The sequence below is a fragment of the Onychomys torridus genome, chromosome 13, assembly GCF_903995425.1.
Source record: "Onychomys torridus chromosome 13, mOncTor1.1, whole genome shotgun sequence".
In the NCBI taxonomy this organism is placed as follows: domain Eukaryota; kingdom Metazoa; phylum Chordata; class Mammalia; order Rodentia; family Cricetidae; genus Onychomys; species Onychomys torridus.
Window position 1 is genome coordinate 1,235,474 of NC_050455.1, and position 21,559 is coordinate 1,257,032.

A 21,559-nucleotide genomic window follows, 5' to 3' on the forward strand; every position below is an offset into this window, starting at 1 on the left:
GTGTGTTGATGTGTATGTATGTTTGTGCTTATGTGTCTGTCAGTGTACATTTGCTGGTGCAGGTGTGTGTACACCCAGGCTTATACATGTGAGTACAGGTATCTGTGGAGGTCAGAAGGTGACATCAGATTTCTTTGAGGTGGAATTACAAGTGATTGTCAGCTGCCTGATGATGTAGGTACTAGGATTGAACCTGGGTCCTTTGCAAAGTATTACATGCTCTTAATTGCTGAGCCATCTCTCCAAACCCAGGTGCTTAAACTTCAAATTAATGTTGAAGATGCCAACTGCATGACAGTTTCCCCGTGATATTCATTATGAGTGGAATGTATAACTTGATTCTTCATGTACAGTAGTGTGAAAGCTGCATTTTTCTATTTCTTTGTTTTGTTTTTTGGAGCTGAGTTTCCAACCCAGGGCCTCAAGCGCTCTACTGTAGCTTCTCTCCAGCCCCCGCCAAGCCCTGTCAGTCCCACAACCCACTTATAAAATAAACACACAGACACTTATATTATTTAAACTGTTTGGCCATTAGCTCAGGCCTGCCATTGTCTAGCTCTTACTCTTATATTCAGTCCATTTCTATTAATCTATACTTTGCCATGTGGCTCGTGGCTTACCAGTACTTTACATCTTTCTTGTCATGGCGGCGGCTGGCAGTGTCTCTGCCTCAGCCTTCCACCTCCCAGAATTCTCTTCTCTCTTGTCCCACCTATACTTCCTGCCTGGCCACTGGCCGAACAGCATTTTATTTATATAGAGTGATGACAACAGCATTTCTTCTTTTCTTTTTTTTAAAGGAAGGTTTTAACTTTTACATAGTAAAATTGCATATAACAAAACAATTATCAAGCAAGAATTATACTTAAAATATCTAGTCTATTTGTTTTGGCAAAATTAAACAAAATATTTTATCTATCCTATATTTATGAGTCTAAGGTTTTATAGCTAACTTATCTTTTATCATAACTAAGGAAAATTATACCTATCTAGTCTTTAACTATATCAAAGACCTCAGAAGGATATAATATTACCTGAGAACCAGGAGAAGGATGCAAGCAACTTTCGGGAGTCTTGCAGGGTAGACAGAGACAGCTGGCAGCCTGGACAGTCACCGAATGTTGCTTTGTAAAGTTGGGGCATTTGTCTTCAGCCCACAGGGTTAGAGTCTCTTGGTCACTTTTTTCAGTGTTCTGAAGAATGTCTGGCAGTTTCCTCTGCGAAGCAGGAACCTGAAGGACCATTTTGTCAAGCAAAGTTTAGTGGTCACCTTTCTATGGGTCCTGCATGTCCAGTTGATCAGCAGTCCAGGCAAGAACAGTTTCTTGCCCAAATGGCTATTTTTGCCAAGGTGAAGATAAACTCCATATGAAGTGTCTTCATCCTCTTCTCTGAAGTAAATCGGTGTTGCCAGGAGCAGACATGTCTCACTGTCCAGAAAGTCTAAATTTTTAAAAGTATTTTAAATGCCATATTCTGTAGGTCTTTGAAGTATTTGAAGATTATCTATCTATCTGAAATATATCTATGTATACCTAGAAGACTTAACTAGCATGGCTACGAGTATGATTGTCATAGATGACTAGTTATTAATCTATTTTTAATTATCCATTACAATTTTAAATGAGCTGTACAAACATAATACCTTAAACAGCAGTAGAAATATATATACAGTATAATAAAATTAACTTTAAGTTTGTATCAATAGACTAAAATCTATACCAATGTAAGACATTTTAAACAAGTTGTTGTTCTTTAGAAGTAAGTTCATTAATCTGCCCTTTCATCCTATCATATCTATATCATCTGCCCCCTTTTTTTTTTTTTTTTTTTTTTTTTTTAAGAAAGAGATCACATTTATAATCAACCTGATTTAAATAAAAAATATTGGTTTTTCTCTGTCCCACACCAGAGGGCTCTTCTGATTTGGGACACAAGAATCTCTTAAACTTTTCCTTTAGCAATATGCCTGGGTTTAGAGAAGGAGTGAGCCAATTCCATCTCCAAAGCCAGCTTGATAATTTTGGGAATTTGGGTGTAGTTTCTCTTACTACTTCCTGCTGGAGGGGGCTCCATATCTTATAGGGACACAAAGAAAATTTTAGGATTATGGAGTAGTCCATGAGGGTGTATCATTTGAGCCAGTTGCCTTGAAACTGTTTTGGATGTTGGATCATCTGGGCCATGGTGTCATCAGAGACCTTTCAGGTGGTCTTGGCTAGTCAAACCTGATGTATCTTAATCTGGAACAAATCCACAGCCTCTGGCTTTCTGTGGAAACAAAAGCAGAGACTCTTTTCCAAAGCAACATATCCTTATATCCAAATTTTGAAGTCAAGGTACCTTTAAAATTTACAGATTTAATTCAACAGCTTTTATGATCAAATCTTTTTCTGCAGTTAAAAATCCCAAAGACAACACAAACCAGATTCTCTGTGTAATATCCATCTTTGTGAGACAGAACTGCTGCTGTGTCTGCTGGCTCCACCCACCTCAGCTTCCCAAAGTGGCAGTGGTACAGTTTACCGCCAGCTCTGGGTCTGGAGCCATGTGTATACCATCAACTATCAGAAGCAGTTCTATCAAAGCAGCGCATAGCCCAGAAACCTTTTTATTCATTCATTCATTTATTTGTTTGTTTGTTTGTTCACTTGTTCGTTCATTCATTCATTCATTTATTTAAACTAGAAAAGGCTAATCCACCATGCAGCAGAGTAAAGTGCCACTTGTAGACTCCTCATTCCTGCCATATTGCTGGTCAGATGCACACACCAGGAACCCACCATAGTAGCTCAAACTGGCAGGCTGCCGCTAACTTGAGAGACAACTATGAAGCTGTTTTTAGCTCTGTTTTAGAACCTTTTTTCCCAGGTTTTAGCTAACTTGAGAGACAACTATGAAGCTGTTTTTAGCTCTGTTTTAGAACCTTTTTTCCCAGGTTTTAGGTGGAAACTCTTGTCAACATGTTGGGTGCCATTGTAGCTAGAGTTTTCTCTCCAGGTGCCACCAAGCCCCTGCGGTCCCACAACCCACATATAAAATAATCACTCAGACGCTTATATTACTTATAAACTGTATGGCCGTGGCAGGCTTCTTGGTATCTAATTCTTATATCTTAAATTAACCCATTTCTGTTAGTCTATAAGTTGCCACATGGCTCGTGGCAGCTGGCAGTGTCTCTTCCTCTTCCCACAATTCTCCTTTTCCTTGTCCCACCTAACCTATCCTTCCTGCCTGGCTACTGACCAATCAGCACTTTATTTATTTTAACCAATCAGAGCAACATATTTGACATACAGAACATCCCACAGCATTCTACCACTGAGCTAAATCCCCAACCCTAAAAGTTGCGGTTTTTTTGACGGTGAATTTCCAGATGTGTGTTAAAAATTATTTTGTCAGATACGGTGGCATATAACTGTAATTTCAACCTTGGGAGACTGAGGCAAGAAAATTGCTGTGAGTCTGAGGATCTGCAGCATTATATAGCAAGACTTTGTCTCACAAAACAATTATATAAAGTAAGCTATTTTTGTCTGCACAAGAAGACTTGTTAATTTTAGTGTTTTATAATTGGAGGGCAATTAGTTTTATTTTGTTATTGTTTAGGTTAGAATTAGGGGAATGGAGTGTCAATTGAGCTGAATATCTCATTTTAAACTTAGTGACTCCAGAGTCCATATTAGTAGCAGCTAGTGAAATACTAATTCCCCTCTGAAATTGCAGAATTAAAAAACAGAGTCTGAAACTACGTTTCTTTTTCCTTAGTTAAAAACAATAAGAGCCTTTGTCTGTACTAGCAACATGGGACTCTTGTGTATTTGTGTGTCTAGAGCTCCTTGTCCCTGGGAGATGACCTACAGAATAGGGTGTAGCTGAGGAACTTGGATTGACATTGACATTGTTTTCCTCAGTAAGTTTTTCCCTTGCTTAACTGAATTCAGATATAAAATAAATGGTCAGTTTATTCTGTGAACATATTGGAGCTAGAGCTGTGTGCTGTAGGATGTTTGAAGGTAGTCCTTCAGTTTAGAAACTGTTTGTTAGCTGGAACAGTGAGACTCTGGGGACTTATGTTGTCTTCCTTGTTTTATAAACTATCGCAGATTTATATGATTTGTAGAAGAGGTGTGAAGATGATATTTCTGTGTCAGATTCAATTTAATAAGAGTTTCCTGGACTCTCTGGGAAGGGTAAGATGTAAGCCTTATTCAGACTGTGACAAAGTGGACAGAAAGAACTTTAGCAGGTCTTGAGGGGGAAGTGATTGGGAAGCTTCCGGTCACAGAGGCACTGTGTGATGTTTTCCTATTTGTGCTTTGTCAGAACACTGAGTGCAGTCTTTGGTCTCTCCTGATCCTTGTTAGACTGTAGCTTTCCGGGGCAGAGAGGGGGAAAGGCTCTGCAGATACTGTCAGGGTTTTCATCCTAAACAATCATGTGTTTACATTCTTGGAGATAAACATAGTATTTTCCTTGTTTTTCTCCATTAAATTGTTCAGAAGATCAAAATGGTAAAAACATAAAATTCAACATTTTGCTACTGATGCTGTATTCTACATGGTTTTACTTAACATTTGGAGAGTGATTGCCTTTGATATCAATTCAAGATAGTGCTGGGATTAAAGTTGTGCGCCACCACCACCTAACTAATAACATTTGTTTTAAGAAACAAAAAGCGGCCGGGCAGTGGTGGCGCACTCAGGAGGCAGTGGAAGGTGGATCTTTGAGTTCAAGGTGAGTCAAGGCCAGCCTGGTCCATAGGAGTTCCAGGGCAACATAGAGAAACCCTGTCTCAAAAAAAAAAAAAAAAAAAAAAAAGAACCACAAACAGTCAAACAGATGTTACTTCTGTCCAATTCTGGCTTATCTTATTAATGAAAACAGCAAAACAGAACTGTGAAAGTGTAAAGGAGTAGGTAAATGGTTTCAAGATTGATCATTGTAAAAGAATCTTTCTGTTAAATACCAAGCAGGGCTTATCACCACCAAAATGGCTTTAGATATATGTTCCCAGAGTAATTAAGTTGCTACTAGAGACCCCTCACTCTTAAAAACTGAAACTGTTGAAGACCTGGAATGTCAACTATAGACAGGAGGGAGTGATGGAGAAATATTGTATTTAGAGAGAAGTAAGATGCCCTGAAGAAGCCAGACTCTTCTATCTCTAAAGGTAACCTGCTGCTGTGAGACCTGTATTCACCTTTTCAAGGCCTCGCCACCTTCCATTAGGCCCCTCTCTTAAAGATTCACTACCACCTCTTCATATTCCTACGGTGGGGACCAGCTTCCAGCGCAGGCACGTCTTTACTAACAGGCCATTTCCAAACTGTAGCAGTCACAAATACTCCGTAGATTGAACAGGTAAACAGCACAGTGTCTTCTTCAGTCACAGTGAGTCAGTCTGTGCCACAGAGTGAGTGACAGCAATACTGCTGTGCGGAGACCTCTTTCTTTGGCATAAGAACGAAATGGATGCAGGATGAGCTGTGGTATTGAGTCAGGCCCCATTAGTTGGAGAAGAGAGAGTAGAATAATAGCTGTGGGTTCTGGTGGACACATACAGGTATTCAGAGAGGAAGCAGATACATGCAGGTCTGTGGGGCACAGATTTTGCTGACTGTATGGACTATGATTTTGTTAGTCAAGATAGGGACAGATGCAATAGAAACAGCTTTTAGATGGTTGAAAGGAGAGAGGGCAGGAAAGTGGGGATGAGTGTTCGGCTTAGTCTAAGGACCCTTCACAGAGTCGTCATAGAACCTTATGTGGACAGCACTGAGACAGGCTGTACTGTAAGCTGATTCAAAATAATTCAGGAGAAAGCAAGAAAACTTACAGTACACTGATTTTCTAATTTAGAGGAGAAATCTAGAAACATGTCAGTGTAGTATCCTATTGTACGTATGTGTGTTCTTTAATCTTTAATTTTTTAAAAAAATTTTCTTTAATGTCATCAGTGTTTAAATTTTTAAAAATGATTTTACATAAACTGTTGATAGGGGCTGCATAACACGCTTCAGTTGGTGGTGGTGGTGGTGGTGGTGGTTGTGGTTGTGTGTGTGTGTGTGTGTGTTTTCTTTCTTCTTCTTCCTTATTCTTTCTCCTCCCTCCCTGACTGCCTGCCTTTTTGCTTGTCTGTCTTAAGACAGAGTCTCACTCACTATATAGCCCAGGCTATCCTGGAACTCACTGTTTAATCCAGGCTGGCCTTGAAATTGTGGTCCTCCTGCCTCCTTAGTGCTGGGATTATAGGTGTATAGCCCGTGCCTGGCTTCAGTTAATAGTTTCCTAACAACCATAAGTATAATAGATTCATATTCATAAATAATTCCTATTCTATTCAGTTGGTGTTAGTGGATCATTCCCTTTGTAAATGGAAAGGTAAAAATTAGAATAGAGGGGTTGGAGGGATGTCTCTGGTTAAGAGCATGCACTCTTCTTGTACAGGACCTAAGTTCAGTTTCCAGCACCCATACTGAGTGTCTCACATGTCTGTAACTCTAGACTCAGGGATTAAAAATTGCCCCTAGCATCCACGGGCACCTGTCCACATGTCAACAAACTAACACTCATACTCTCCTCTGTCTCTCTTTGTGTCTCTGTCTTTCTGTCTCCCCACTACACACAGAGAATTTTAAAAATTACAATAGGAAAAGCATCCCTATTGGAGGTTTGGAAAATCAGTTTGTCTGTCTGTCTGTCTCTGTAAGGATGTGTGTGTACATGTACATATGCTTGTTTTTCTGGGATGCTTAACTACAGTGCTGCTCAGAGTGTGAGGGTGAAACTTTCTATGTGGTTGCTTGCTAGTCCTTCATTCTCAGTATTGCTAGGTGACAAAGACTCCTCATTTGATTCAGCTGGAAATAGTCACATGGTAGAAATTTCATACCTTTTCAAGAAATGTTATTGGACCAAATTCCTACATAAATATTACCTTTGATGTCTGTTTGAAAAGTAATAGACAAATACTTTGAAACAAAACAAAGAAAACCCAACAACAACAACAAACCATCTTGAGTTCAGTGCCTGTTTTGTACCTATTCAGTCATTTTAGATGTATTTAATTACGGCAGTATTTACTTATATGCTGAGCACCAAATGAGGTTTCAAACTCTGTAAAACTTAGGGAGTCTGCTAGGTACTGACACACAGATTGAGAGTCACTGTTTTGGAGGAATGCTTGAATAGGCTTACATTTGGAGTTGAATAGGTTGATATTTGGAGTATAGTATCTCATGAATACAGTAGCATTATAGTACCCTTTTCTATGTATATCTACCTCTGCAAAGGGAATGAAGCTAATTATATGTGATAAGAATATATATGACCTTTATGGTACAGTAAAACATTTTTCCCTTTGTAAAGTAGTTTCTTACCTTTATGTAAAAATAGTTAACTTCATCTCTTTAGAAATATGACTGTTACATACAGTATGGCATGCACAGTTTAAGTCCTATGAAAGAGTTCTAGAATTTTGGAAGTGTAGAATTTACTGGTTCAGTTTTCATTTTTTAAAAAATATTTTGATGCATTATTCAGTAAGACTTTTCTGTTCTCACCTATACAGAAGTGGGTAAGTTCAGCACTTAGATGTAGCTGTGACTGGTGTAATGTCAAATTTCTACTTAATTAAGAAGACTGCACTGTTTTGCATACTTTTTTGTCAGCACTCAGCTGATGCTAGTGTAGTTTTCACATAACTTAGAAGTATTGAGCGGAATACCAGGACTTGAGAAACTGAGGCAGGAGGGTTTAATGCTAGCTGAGACTCCATGGTGAGATCTTGTCTGAAAAGTTGTTACGAGCCAGGTGTGCATAGCTGTAAAGCACATGTCTCACCTGTGTGAGACCCTAGGCTTGATCCCTTATTAAACTACAGTTTTAATAAGGTACTCCTACTATTGACTCAGGTCCAGTTTAAATGTGGTGTAATAGAACTGGTTTGTTTTATCGTTTGTTATTGTTATGTCAATTTCAAGCTGTTTTATTGGTTTCACTATTTTAATATTTTCCACAGTTTTTCTGAAGTTAATATGGTTCATGGTGTTTTATAGCTTCAACTTTTCTTTCTTGACTCTTTACCAATTGAACTTTCATGCTGATATTCAGGATAAAGATGGAGATCGAGCCGTTCACCATGCAGCCTTTGGAGATGAGGGTGCTGTTATTGAAGTCTTGCACCGAGGCAGTGCTGACTTGAATGCTCGTAATAAGCGTAGGCAGACACCTCTGCATATCGCTGTCAATAAAGGTCATCTTCAGGTTGTGAAGACCCTGCTGGACTTCGGCTGTCACCCCAGTCTCCAGGTAAGACTGGATGTTTAACACCCACACAAAAAGCTGGGCATGGCTCCACATGCCGGTCACCCTAGCTGAAACAGTAAACTTGTGATTTAGACCCCACTTAAAGGAATTAAGTGGGAGAGTGGAGGAAGATGCCTGATGTCCTCCTCTGGACTCTGTGGATGTGTGCATGAGTGTGCAAGCTGCACTTCTACTTGCACCACACACTGTTTTTAGAAAAGCAGATTGAGAAATTACTGCTTTTGATTACATTTGTTTCTACTTTCAACTATGTAGCTACTTTCCTGCCCTTTGAAAATACTTTGGTTGTTGATTCTCACCAATTTTGCATATTATATTAATATATAGTAAACTGAAGAATTGTCGATACTTGTGTGTGTAGTCAAGGCTGAAAACCACTAGCTTTAAACTCCTTGTTGTGGGGCCTGAGAGGTTGTTTTACTATTTGAGACTAGGTGTCTTGTAGCCCAGGCTGGCTTTGAATTCACATTGTAGACAATAATGACCTTGAACTTCTGCCCTTTGTGCCTTCACCTCCCAAGTGCCAGGATTACAGGTGTGTATTGTCATGGCTGTTTCATGTGATGTGGGCTTTGTGCATGGGAGACCAGTGCTCTCCCAGATGAGTCACATTTCCAGCCCTGCCATTTTTTTGCCTGCATTTTATATTTAACAGGCCATGAAGTTGGGTGTGTTAGCACATGCCTGTAATCCCAACACTCGAAAGTAGAGACAGGAGGATTAGAGTTCAAAGCCATTTGCAGCTATATAGAGCAAGCTTAAGGTCAGCTCAGGCTGCAAAAAACCACCACCTCCATTCCTACCTCCATCTCAACAGCAAACCAACAAGAACTCTAAGCATGATTGCTGACTGGCAGTTGTTTGCTTGTTAAGAGAGCCTGCTCCTTTATTTAGAAGTCAGCGAGAGTTGTCTTCGCTGTTGAGGTGGTGACCAGTGAAGGGAGAGCTAATGAAAACCTCTTCTTCAAACTTAAAAGGACTCTGAAGGTGACACTCCTCTCCATGACGCCATAAGTAAGAAGCGGGATGACATCCTGGCAGTTCTTTTGGAAGCTGGAGCAGATGTGACCATCACTAACAACAATGGGTTCAATGCCCTGCATCACGCTGCACTGAGAGGGAATCCCAGGTAAGAGTGGCCTCTTTTACCACTTTAGGTGCTGTTTAAGACTGTTTTCCTGTTGCTCCTGATGTGATGAGGACAGTTTCAGCTCATGTCAGCATCTCAAATGATAAAGCTCTGTAGAAAATATGCCCTTATTCATCAGGTATGAATTAAAGATTTTAATTAAATGCATTTAAGATGTTTTGCTTCTTCAACATTCTCAAGGTATCTTCTAATCTCACATTATCCATTCACATGATGTTAAATATTTATGATCATTATAATGCTGGGTTATTTAGATATGTGACATCGAGGAACCCTAATCATGTTTTAGTAGTGATAAAAGGGTATGCTGGTTAAAATATGAGAGAGGCTTTGGAGAATCATAATATTCATAAAGGATCAGCAAAACCCTCAAATGCCAACACTTGGCTTTGCTGAATGATGAAGTTTTCATCAACTCACTTTTTGGAACAATTTTAACCTAAGTTTCTTTATAGTTCTATATATCTTGACTAAGAAAATATTCACTTTGACATTCAGTAATTTTATCTGTGAATTCTTATTCTTTGAAATTCCTTAATGTGTTTGTTAAAGCTTCTTAGGTTGACCACATGATGGTAGTCATAGAAAACAAAAGGGTTTTATTGTGATTGCTGTTAGGGGATGGAATTGAAGGACTGTATTGTCAATTACATACTGAATTTTTTTCAGGTTACAGATATTTGGACTCTTCATACATTTGTATTGTGAAGAAGACAGAGTAATTATTATCTCTTTGCCCTTCAAATAGAAGATGGCCATGATAATATCACATGATAAGCCTCTGCTCAATGCATTAGATTCATCATCTCACTGAATTCTTTTAAAAGCCCAAATTGTAAAACCAATTTTTTTTTTTCTTCTTTTCTTGCTGGTGATTATACTAGACCATGCAGCTTTGAGGTGAACACCATGCCATCATGCTATTGCCCTGGCCCTTTGAACAGCCTTTGAGTTGGGTGTTAATAGCCTGATTTTATAAATGGTGTATGTGAGAATTATATGCCTTGGCTTGGCATTCAAGCCCATTTCTTTGTTTTTCAAGGTGGCGATTTCATTGTGTAGCTCACTTAGGCCTGGAACTGTCATCTTCCTGCCTCAGTCTTCTGAGTACTAGGATTATAGGCCAGTGTATATTCTATGCCAGGCCAAGTGTCCAGAGCCCTTCTCTCTGACTGTCTTCCACCAATGAAACCTATCTGCCTGCCTTGCTCTTCAGCTACATTATCACACTGTTCTTCTTCCTAAAGTAGGCTGTCTGCTCTCTTCCTCCAAGCTCTCAAACATTTTCTCTATGAGGGTATTACCTTAGTCACCTCCCCTTCTTTTCCTTTTGCAGCTGCCTCCCCCTCTCCACCAGAGTTCTGCTCTGTTCACACGTGTTCCTTACATGTGTGGCCGTCTTCCTCAGTGCTGCCTGCTGTGTCCATTTCTCTTAAGACTACGGATGTTCATGTTCATGTACATGTCCTTCACGTGTCCATATTCATGCACATGTCCTTCACATGTCCAGATAGCACACACTCAATATCCTTCATAGAAAAGGAACTACAAGATTTTAAAAGACAATATATGAGTAATTACAGGATGGATTCTATAGGAAAACTGTAGGTATTCTGATGGCACAAGTACTTCAGATTAAATGGTCAAAAAGATTTTTGAGGAAATTTGGGCTGTAATGTTAGATCATAAAGTTTAAGATAGACTAGAAGTTTTGAACGTTTTAGAAAACAGGTCTCAAGTATTTTGAATTGTTTTGTTTTCATTAGATGTGATCACAGTATAGTTAATAACCTAAGCATATTGAGAAGGGGGAATGTTTTTCTTCTGTTTCTTGAATTCTTGAGGATTCTCATAAAGTGACTCCTTCTACCAGCTAATTTGTATTAGATGATATTCAGAAAAGAAAGGAAAGGGACTGGAGAGATGGCTCTGTGGGTAAAGGTGCTTGTTGTCCGATGACATGGGTTCAGTCTCCAGGTCTCAGTTATGGAAGGAGAGAACTGACCTCTGCAAGTCATCCTTGGACCTCTACATGTTTACTGTGGTGCACACAACACCTGCATGCATCAGATAAATATTTAATTACATAACAAAGTGTCTTTGGTTAATGCTAGCTGAATCTTTTATTCCTTTTTCTCTATTTTTGGGCTGCTGTGACTGTTGGTTGCCATGTACAGATTTTATTTGAAGACAGTAAATGGTTATTTAAACATATGTGTCAATTGTAGTAGCATGTTGGATATTTTGAGATTTTTTTTTTCATATCAGACATTAAAGTTGACTCTTCTTTCTAGACTTTGGGCCTTTATTCTTACCTGAGAAAAGCAGATATGGCATATTATTTCCAAATGCTAAAATTTTTCCCTTTTTAGATAAAATATCAAATATTAACAGACATGCTGACACTTTCCCTTTCTTTGACCGTTTTCTAGTATTTCTTGTTAACGTGGCTGCTGTCTACATTGCAATGTTTTAGCCTGTTTCTATTTTGCATTGGCTGCAATTACTTAGTATAATTGATTGCATACTGGACTTCTGTTACACTTAAATTGCAACTAGTGAGTAGTTCTTTAGTTAATATAATTCTTGGATGCTTTTGAGGATTTTTTTTTCTTTTTTCTTTTTAGAATATTTGTACCCCCCATTAGTGTGTGTTTTAACATCACTGTGCAAGCTAGTATTGTGACAAGTATTTGCTTGTAATTATTTCTACGTTTTATGATAGAAAATGTGGGAAGTTTCCAAAATTTTTTAGCAGTGCATCAGCAAAGTGGTAAGAACTGGTAATTATTTGATGTGATTTTCTGAAGTAAAACTTTTATTATCTTGGTCTTCAAAATGTGCCTAGATGCCTTATGTTTATGAAAGATATACTTGAGATCTGGACTTGAAGGTGCCGATCAATACAGATTGTAAATTTCAAAGCTGATCTGTAGGTTTAAGAACTTTAACTCAGAATAATACTGGTCATGTTTTCTGATATTTGGTGTGTTTGGTTTTGCTTATGTGTTGGTAGTACTGTAGATTGAACCCAGGACTTTGTGCTAGGCACCTTGGAGCTACATTTCCAGCCAGATGGTTGATGTTTATAGAGATGTTTCCCCCCAGAGTTTAGTCCTGTTATTTTATCTCCATTGGATAAAATTTCAGCTGTAAATCAAGATTAAAAAATTTATTTGTATTGATAAAAATGAAAAACAGATTTATTTAGATGAGCGTGCGTCCACACGGTACTGGGGGACTTGCCTGCAGTACCTCCATCAGTTGCTTGTTTATTAAGTTATCTCCAGTTCTACTGTAGTTACTGAGGAGAGCATTAAGTTATCTCCAGTTCTACTGTAGTTACCGAGGAAAGTGGGCGGATATTGGTCTCTGTCTCCTGCAGTTTCTCTCTACTGAGGGACTTGTGAGGAAAGTTCTTGTGACTGACAGAGACAGAGCAGTGGCGTGTTTATTAGTGAGGATTGTCAGCTGCAAGGTGAGGAACAAGTCTGGAAGGTTGAAAGTCTTCATAAAGAATAAGTAATAATGTTGTAGCATTTTCTTTGTTTTGAATGTTAGAAACCTTTGCTTCAGGTTCAGGATCAGAAGAATTAGATGTTTATTTAAAGTCTGTCCCTGAGACAGCATCCTGCAGCATTATGCTAACACTTGTTAAATAGTGGCAAAATTGAAGGGTAGTCCTGTTGAAGATAGTGATTCCATTTCCGGAGTGCTAAATACTATTACTGTTTTCTTTCATTTAAACCATGCATACTATGTGTTGGAGAGATGGCTCAACAGTTCTTAGCATATACTGTTTTCAGAGGCATGAGTTCAGTTTCAGGCACCCGGCAGGTGCACCTGTCTGTAACTCCAGGGTGACCCGATGCCTCTGTCCTCTGTGGGCATGCCCCGCATAGACACATACAAATACATATACTTTTTAAGAATTATATAAATAACTCTTAAAACACACATATCCAAAACACACTGATATGTTCTGATCATGTTTTTAGGTGAGTTTTGATGAATTTCTTAGATATTTTTTCCTTTCCAGTAAGTTCATCAGGTAATAAGTAGGCATTTTCTTGTTTTCAGAAAAATGAGACATTTAATAGTGTGATTTTTAAATTTTGCGATGCTTTTATAATAGTTTTTAAAATCTATTAAAATGAAAAGTTAATGCCAAAGACCACAAATAAATAACTTTATTTGAAATCCTTTTTATCACATTTTTTCATAAAGCTTTTAATAAATATCTTTAATCATTATAGTTCTTCCAAATAAAATTGACACTTGGCTAGTTATTTTCTTTTAATTACAGTCAGAATAAATTCAGTAAGCTGAAATTAGTTGCCATATAACTCACATTCACAGATGAAATGCTGGCTTTCCTGTGGTAATCAATGCATAGCTACAGCTGGTTGAAGGGGACCAAATCCATTGAAGAGGCGATTTGGTTCCATTTTACCAGCTTTAGCAAAGCATTGCCGCTGCTACTGTAGGATCCAAACTAGTTAAGTGCTCTTTTGTAGAAATACAGCAGGACAAGTGTCCGAAGTTTCTGAACTGTTGTGCTGTCGCTAAAAGTGAAGTCCCCACTTGTAGGTGCATGTCCTGCTACTTGCTCCTCTTGTACCTCAGAAATCTTCTCCCGTTAACACATTAGTGTGTATCTTTATTTAACCCCTAAATGCACATAACCAGTGACGTTACAGAAGAACAGACATCATAATGTATTTCAGAGTAATGTTTCCAACCTCAGCAGGTTCCCTCCCTCCTTCCCTCCCTCCCTTTCTCCCTCCACCTCTCCTTTTTCTCTCTCCCCTCTCCCTCCCTCCCTCCCTCCCTCCCTCCAATGAAGAGTTTCTCTGTGTAGCCCTGGCTACTCATTTTGTAGATCAGGTTGGCCTCAGATGGATATCCACTCGCTTTGCCTCCCAAGTGCTGAGATTAAAGTTGTGGGCCACCACATCCAGCCTGCAAGCCAGGTTTTTAAGTAATTAAACTAGAAGTTGAGAAAGAGTCCTACATATTTCTGCACTGCTATTTTAGTGTGATTGCTGAGGACTAAGCAAGTTGTTGACACGAACGTCGAGATGTGAGTGGCCTTAAGGAAATGCCTCTGCCCTTGAGTTTATAAATAGATCACTCATGTCTTCAGTGTCATTCTTTGTTTTTGCCTACGTTGGCATAATAACCTTGGGTCATAATTTAACCTCCTTAAAGATTTATTTCCTTAACTAAATTCTGTGCTTCTTTGAGTATAGATTGTTTAGTTCTTATTATAGGATTAGTGATACATTGACATGTGGTAGTTAGCTATAATCCATGAAGTTTGAGTATTAAAATATATCACATGATACTTTTAAAAGCAGCACTTAAGTACTTATAATATGGTTCTGCTGTAGATTTCCTGTCTGAGGAGGATGTCTTCTGAAACATACTCGTAAGATAAAAGTCTGATAAATAATAGTTTGTAAAATAAGAATGCTGAGTGAAATACCACATTAATTTATTGTCTTAAACTAACCTCCAAGAAGGATAACATAGGCTCAGACACTCTGCAAATAGTTGTATATTGTATTCTGCTTCTGTTGGTTAAATATTATGCTGCTGGTGAAATTAATGTAATTTTAATTCTTTCCATCATTTTTCCTAATAGTGAAACAGGTATTCAGCTGCCTGAACTTAAGTGCTGAAGATAGCACTAGGCTGGTTCTATCTTTAGTAGTTACATGGCAGCCATTCAGCAAGTCCAGTTGCTCAAGTGTGCTTTTGGATAGAGGAGTTTCATGTACTGGCCATATCAGGGCAAGGAGAGGCCATGGGAAAAAAATAGTTCAGCGTTTGATAATGTCAGCATCTGTCATCCCTGTCAGGGAGACAGTTGAACTGTTTGGGTTACAGCAGTGTCAGCAGATGCCCAGAGTCTCACATGTACTCCCTTCAAAAGGAACACCTGATCTAAGTGCTGGATGTGACATTTGAGAGTGATAGAAAACATGCCCCCAGATATGTTAGCTAAACTTGGAAGCAACAGAATCAGTTTTCAATTTTACTTTACAAATGAATGGCCAGCATTATCCAAGGATTATGCTAGAAATTCCTAGTTGCTGAAATGTTGGTTTTTTTTTTTTTTTTTTTTTTTTTTTTTTTTTTTTTTTAAGAATTATTGGGTGGGTTGGGAGAGGGAGGTTGGGGAGGAAGGAAGAGGGAGAATCTTTGATTGGTGTATAAAATGAATGAAAAAATTGTCTTAATAAAAAAATTATTAAAACCTCCCAGAGCTGTGAAACAACTAATAGAGTTGTTTGTAATTTATTATGAGCAGAATAATACCCTTTGATATGAGCAAGGATGATGCAGATTTTAAGTTACTTGATAGTTTGTTACCAGTGTAGCCTGTTTACGTTTAGCTGTGGTCCAGCATTTTGTCATTTTTATCCTTCTCTCTCATGCTCTCAGTAGTCACAGCATTTAAAGTGGAGATTGGTTAAGAGCTGACAAACTGGAGGCAAGGGCCAGTGATTTAATTTGTACAGTACAATTTTACTTAAAAGATAGCCTTTAAAAATTAGTTTAGTATAGTGTCAGAAACAAAAATATAAAACTGGAAAATTTGCCTTAGAAATTCCTCTGATTTTAATAGGTGATACATTTTATCACATGTGAAGAAGAGCTATTAAACTGTGAGTAAAATCACATTTCTAATATGATTTTTGTTGCCTTATTTTTCTTATTAGATCTGTTGGTCCTGATTTGATTAGTGTAATACACTTAAATAAAGATCAAATTGTGAAGGCAGAAAATGGTTGATCTGTGTCTCACTGTTTTGTGCTGGCAATACTATTTTTTATGTAGTAGTCAAATTTTAGTCATGTGAGTACTCAAACTGAGTATAATGTGAGGGATATTACTTTGCACTTGCAAAAATAGCTGGTACTTTTGGAATGGGATGTTAGTATCGGTCAGTGGCCATTTACTTGACAGTAGGTTAATTCATCATATGAAGGTCATCCTTCTGGAAAGAGTTTTTGATGGCCATTACCTACCCAAAATACATACTTCTTTACATTCCATAGTAGCATATGTTCATATGGGTACATAAAGAAGTATGTGCTCTGAGTAGGCACTGCTAGCCGTTGCTGTGAGACCTTGAAGCAGCCCATTTCCCCCATCGGTTAGTGGAACATTCTGATTACAGATATGGACTAGTGATTGGTCACCTGCAGAGATTAGCTTATCAGAGACCAAGTTTTACAACAGGTTTACCTGATCCCATTGTGCACTCGGTGTTCTTTGTTGGTGGTGTACATGAGCACTGGGCACTTTGTTCTCCTTGGTTCTGCTCAGGAGGTGCGAAGAGTCAGCGGAGTCCCAACTGCGTTCAGGAATGCCAGCGCTGATCGCTGTGTCTCAGTCACAGGCCCTTTTCCTTTTTCTTCATAATTTGCTTCTAGAGCCTACAAACAGATGACAACTAGTTCTGCTTAAACTATTTTTATTAATGAGATACTTTTACTTAAGACTTATTGGAAGGAACAATTTATACTAGAATTGGCTTTACAGTTGATGCAAGGTTTGAAAATTGGGGTCATTTTATTGTGTGAGTGAATGAGTGTTCATAAATGGTAACAGATAAAAACTCACTGTCATTTGGTAAGTTCTTTGTTGTTCTTTTGCTGTTAGTTCCTTACCTGAATTTTGTGCTTCTGTTTAGCATTGAATGCAAATTCAGATACATCTGTAAATATTTGACTTGTGTGAGATTACTGTTTAAAAATGGCTTTTACTATAAAGGAAAATTACTAAAACAATTTTTTTTAAGTCTCCATAAAAGAGCAGAAGCACGTTAGTCTCTGAGACTCTGGGTTTTACCTTGAGTATTTAGCACTCACACACACAAAATTGTGAGTGGTCTTTAATCATTATGACATTTAAAAAGTTAATTCGAAAGGAGACCTTGAAAAAAATTGAGATTTGGGAAAGTATAGAAAAGGGAGTGCTGGGGGAATTGGGGTTAGCAGAATTTCTACAGCTGTGAAAAATGCTGGTGCAGCTGCCAGAATGAGAATTGCCCTATGCACCTTCATACACATTTCTGTGGCCTGAATAGTAAACAAGAGGAGACATTAGGTCCCTGGGTAACTAAATCTTGAAGTAGCTTTTAAAAGCTATCATACTCAGGAGGCACTGATGCCGATTTCCTGGAGAAGTGAGAACAAGTGAAACAATTGTTTATCTAAAACATTAAAGGCTTAAATCTTTAGGAATATAATGTCAGTGGTGGACTATATATTTTTGAAGTTATCTGTCATACTATTTGAACAGTGGCATTTTAAAAACTAAATTGTCAATTTGAGCTTTGAAATTAGCCTGTGCCCAGATATAAGTTTAATTTAACAGTGAGAATATATGTCAGTTAATACTAGATAAGCATGCAGAAAGTCCAAAGCATCCTTACAAGTCAGCCCTTGTGCGTGGTTACCTGTGAGTTTAGCGTCCTGCAGTGTTTGCAGGGGGGAATCGAGGTAATGACCTAGAGAGTCATGCCGCAGCCATATCAGGGTTGTCCCTCGCTTTATCTGCTGATGCAGCACTTATTTTTATGAACTGGGTGAAGTAGGGGGTGTATAAGTGGACACAGAACCTCACCTATTAAGATAAATTTGAAAGACAAGTAAATAAACAAAAATTAGATAATCTGCTTTTCTCTCCTGCCCTTCCTCAGCACACACATACATACATAGATACATTCACGTGGGCATGTGCATGCATACATACACGCACACTAGAATTGAATCAACGTTGGTCATACAATTTAGAATGTAATATATCAATTATTGCATAGATAGGTAGAGAAAGTTAACTAATGGGGGAAGGTTGCCACAACGGCAAAGAAAATGTACCTAGTTTTTTGTTGTTGTTATTGTTAGATAAAATGATTCACAAGAGGGGGAAAATTGCAGAGGAAGTTAAAGATAGATTAAAAACAAAAACAAAACTGCAAACAAAACCCCCCGAACACACCTGGCTCCCCCAAGTAACTATAAACATTCACCCTGTTTCCTTGGCCACCAGAGTACATTGGGTTCTTCTGCCGCCTCAGGAAATAGTCTGCATCTTTCTTGCTTTGAGATTCTTTTAGGGGAACAGGAGTTTGAATTTCCAGGGTTAATGGTAGATCTGGAGTGAAGCTACCTGGTCATATCCAGAGTCAAGTCTGCAAGCGAGGTCAGCACTTCACATAGTCACCACAGAGGCCAACTTATATTCTTCCTCAGTAACCACAGCCTAGGCTGTCAGAGCTTTATAGGCAGCTAAGCATTTGAAACATGCACCCCAGGCAGACAGGCTCTCTCTTCCCTGACCATATTTAGTCAACCATAGCAAAAAATAGTCTCTCAGCTGTTGAATGTCGATCTGAGGGCTGAGGAAGCTTCTATCTTGCTTTCTGCCTATTGATTGTTCTTCCTGTGGTCCAAACACTGCTTTGCCATTTGCCCTGCCTTTTTTTTTTTTTTTTTTTTTTTTTTAAAGAACTGCCAAATAAAGCAGTGTCTTATGTTTCCATTTAGATTTCCCAGATGCTCCCTGAGCTTGTGCTGAGACTAGGAAAACCTCATGCCCTGTCACTATACTTAGAAGCTCTGCAGAGTAAAAGGGAAGGGAGGCCCACACATTCACCCTGGGTGGTAGCAAGGCAGACTTCAGGCAGGTCTGCAGGGTGTGAAGTCACTCTGCTGCCAAGGTATCCCATAATCTGACTGTTTTTGTTGGTTAAGAAATGTTTTGTACGGTAATGGATTACACAACTGTCGGCCTATAGGGGTTTTGAACAGTTATATTTAGGGCTAGTTACTTCTATAGATGTTTTTAAAACATAATACATAGTACTTGAATGGAGACTAGAAGTGGCAAGTAGAATCTCTATAGTGATAAGATCATTAAGAAAAGAGTAACATGTAAGGAGTCCTTTGAAGTGTACTTAGAACTCTTAGTTCAGGGACTGGTTTGGTCATGGTTGCTTAGTGAAAACAGGGCAGGAAGGCCTTTGGGTAATTCTGTGCTTCGAACAATGCATGTACAAATCCAAAGATGCTTTTTAGTGTGAATGAAACCCTTGTTTTATACCTAAATCTGAAGTTGTTTCTTTCTTCTCCTTAATAAGCCGTGACTCCAATTTTCTAAATAGCATTTAGGTATAACCACCCACAGACTAAAATGGTCATGAATTTGGCATAGCTTTGCTGTGTATATAGTGTCTTAAAGACAAGAAATACTTCTGTTCTCAATTTTAATAGTACATTCAGAGTAAATTCAATATAGATATTTGTTTTTAACCAAAGATGAGCAGTGCTAAAACATCAAACCTAGCAAATCTATGAAGATAAAATTTAAATACCAAAAGCCTAAAAAAAATGGGCAGGAGAAACCAAGTACATGTTGTTGTTCACATGTGTTCTCATAAGTATCCACTGAGCTAAGAGTCAAGTAGAACTACATCACTTCTCACAGCATTCAGACAAGGGGTTGTCCTTGACATTGATTTATCTTGAGTGTTAAGTTGCTGGGGGTGGGGGCTGCTCTTTCAAAGAATTTTAAAGGAATGCTGTAGATATTGGCAAATTTTAGAGAACTTTACTTTTCCTAGCTGTTAATTTATTCATATTGCGTCAATACATATCAGACTTTAAAAGAACTTAATTTTCAGGGTCCTAAATTACTCCACTTTGCTGTTCGGTAGCAATGAACACTATAACATGTTCCTGTTCTGGGTTGTGACACTAAAAGGAGTTAGAGAATTCCTGCTCCCAGGGCTTATCATCCACCATCTGCCTAGGTGCTCAGGGTTGGTTCCTGTGCTTCTTCATTCTTTCCAATCAGCGAATACTGGCCTCTGGTTTCCATGTGCAAAGAATCCACTGTACACACTATATAGTAATGTTTGACATGGCTCAAAAAGCTAAGTTCTGTAATAACCTCTTTACCTTAAGGGATTCTTAAATTAGCGAAGCAAAGATTTATTGTACACCCAGTATAATGCTAATCTAATGTCTTTTTAAAATTAAATGTTACAAGGCATCTATAGTTTACCTGCTGGGTTTATTTGGGAACAAGTTCCCTCTATTGCTGAAGGAAGACATTAGGAATAGCCTGGCAGGCCCTAGAAATTGACCCAGTGCCATTTGAGCACTACATACCAATGTAGACAGCTGCTTGTCCCTCTGCTTCTTGGAACTCATGTGTTCATCATTCAGCAAATGTCTGAGCACTGCCATGTGCCAGGGATTATGCTAGGCACCACTCTTAGTAGTTCTGGAACTCAATGCTTTTTTGGCACTATTTACAGATGCCTGCTTAACTGGTGGTAAGATCTTATCTATAAAACATCCGTGTCCTTAACCTGTTGTAAGAGAACTAGTTGAGAAATGAAGAAGAGTGTGTCACCAAATCTTAGAGACTGCAAGCAGTGATCTGTTGGCATAATAAAGATACTGACTTAGTGAGCTAGGAACAGTGTCTTCATGTAACTGCATGGCCCCCAATGCTTGCTGCATAGCCACAGGCTTTCCTTGTACCTAGCTAGAAGTGCTGCAAAGAAGAGCCTGCAGCTGCTCTTCCAGGTTCTGTGGAAATTACCCATTCTGTGGAAAGAGTCTGGTCCCAGGGTATGGAGGTGACGGACCAGGCACCCATCCTTTATTTTCTCTGAGCTTACCTTGCAGACTGGGACCAAAGATGGTTTATCTTCTCAAGGTCATATAATGCTTTGTTTACTTTTCTAAAGGGGTTGATAAGTTTCTTATTAAGTTCTATGAAGAGGAGTGTTGGAGAGGTAGCTCCTCAGTTAAGAGCACTGGCTGCTTTTCCAGAGGACCTGGGCTCAGTTCCCAGCACCCACATGGCAGCTCACAACTATCTGTAACTCCTATTCCAGGAGATCTGACACCCTCACACAGACATACATGCAGGCAAAACACTTATGTACATAAAGTAAAAATAAATCATTGAAAAATATATATCTGAAGAGTGAGAGGAAAAGAGCTTAACAGAAGCAAAAGTGAATCCCCACAGCTCCAGTGGAGAATG

The 21,559-nt window shown here is 38.6% G+C and overlaps 1 protein-coding gene across 1 annotated transcript in view; it reads left to right on the forward strand.

Moving 5' to 3' along the window:
• Positions 1-21,559, forward strand: part of Mib1 (mindbomb E3 ubiquitin protein ligase 1) — a 111,411-nt gene that overhangs the window by 58,982 nt on the left and 30,870 nt on the right. Inside the window, exons 11-12 of the mRNA XM_036204271.1 lie at positions 8,116-8,313; positions 9,309-9,460. Coding sequence (XP_036060164.1) covers positions 8,116-8,313; positions 9,309-9,460 — 350 coding nt within the window. The remainder of the gene's footprint in view (positions 1-8,115; positions 8,314-9,308; positions 9,461-21,559) is intronic.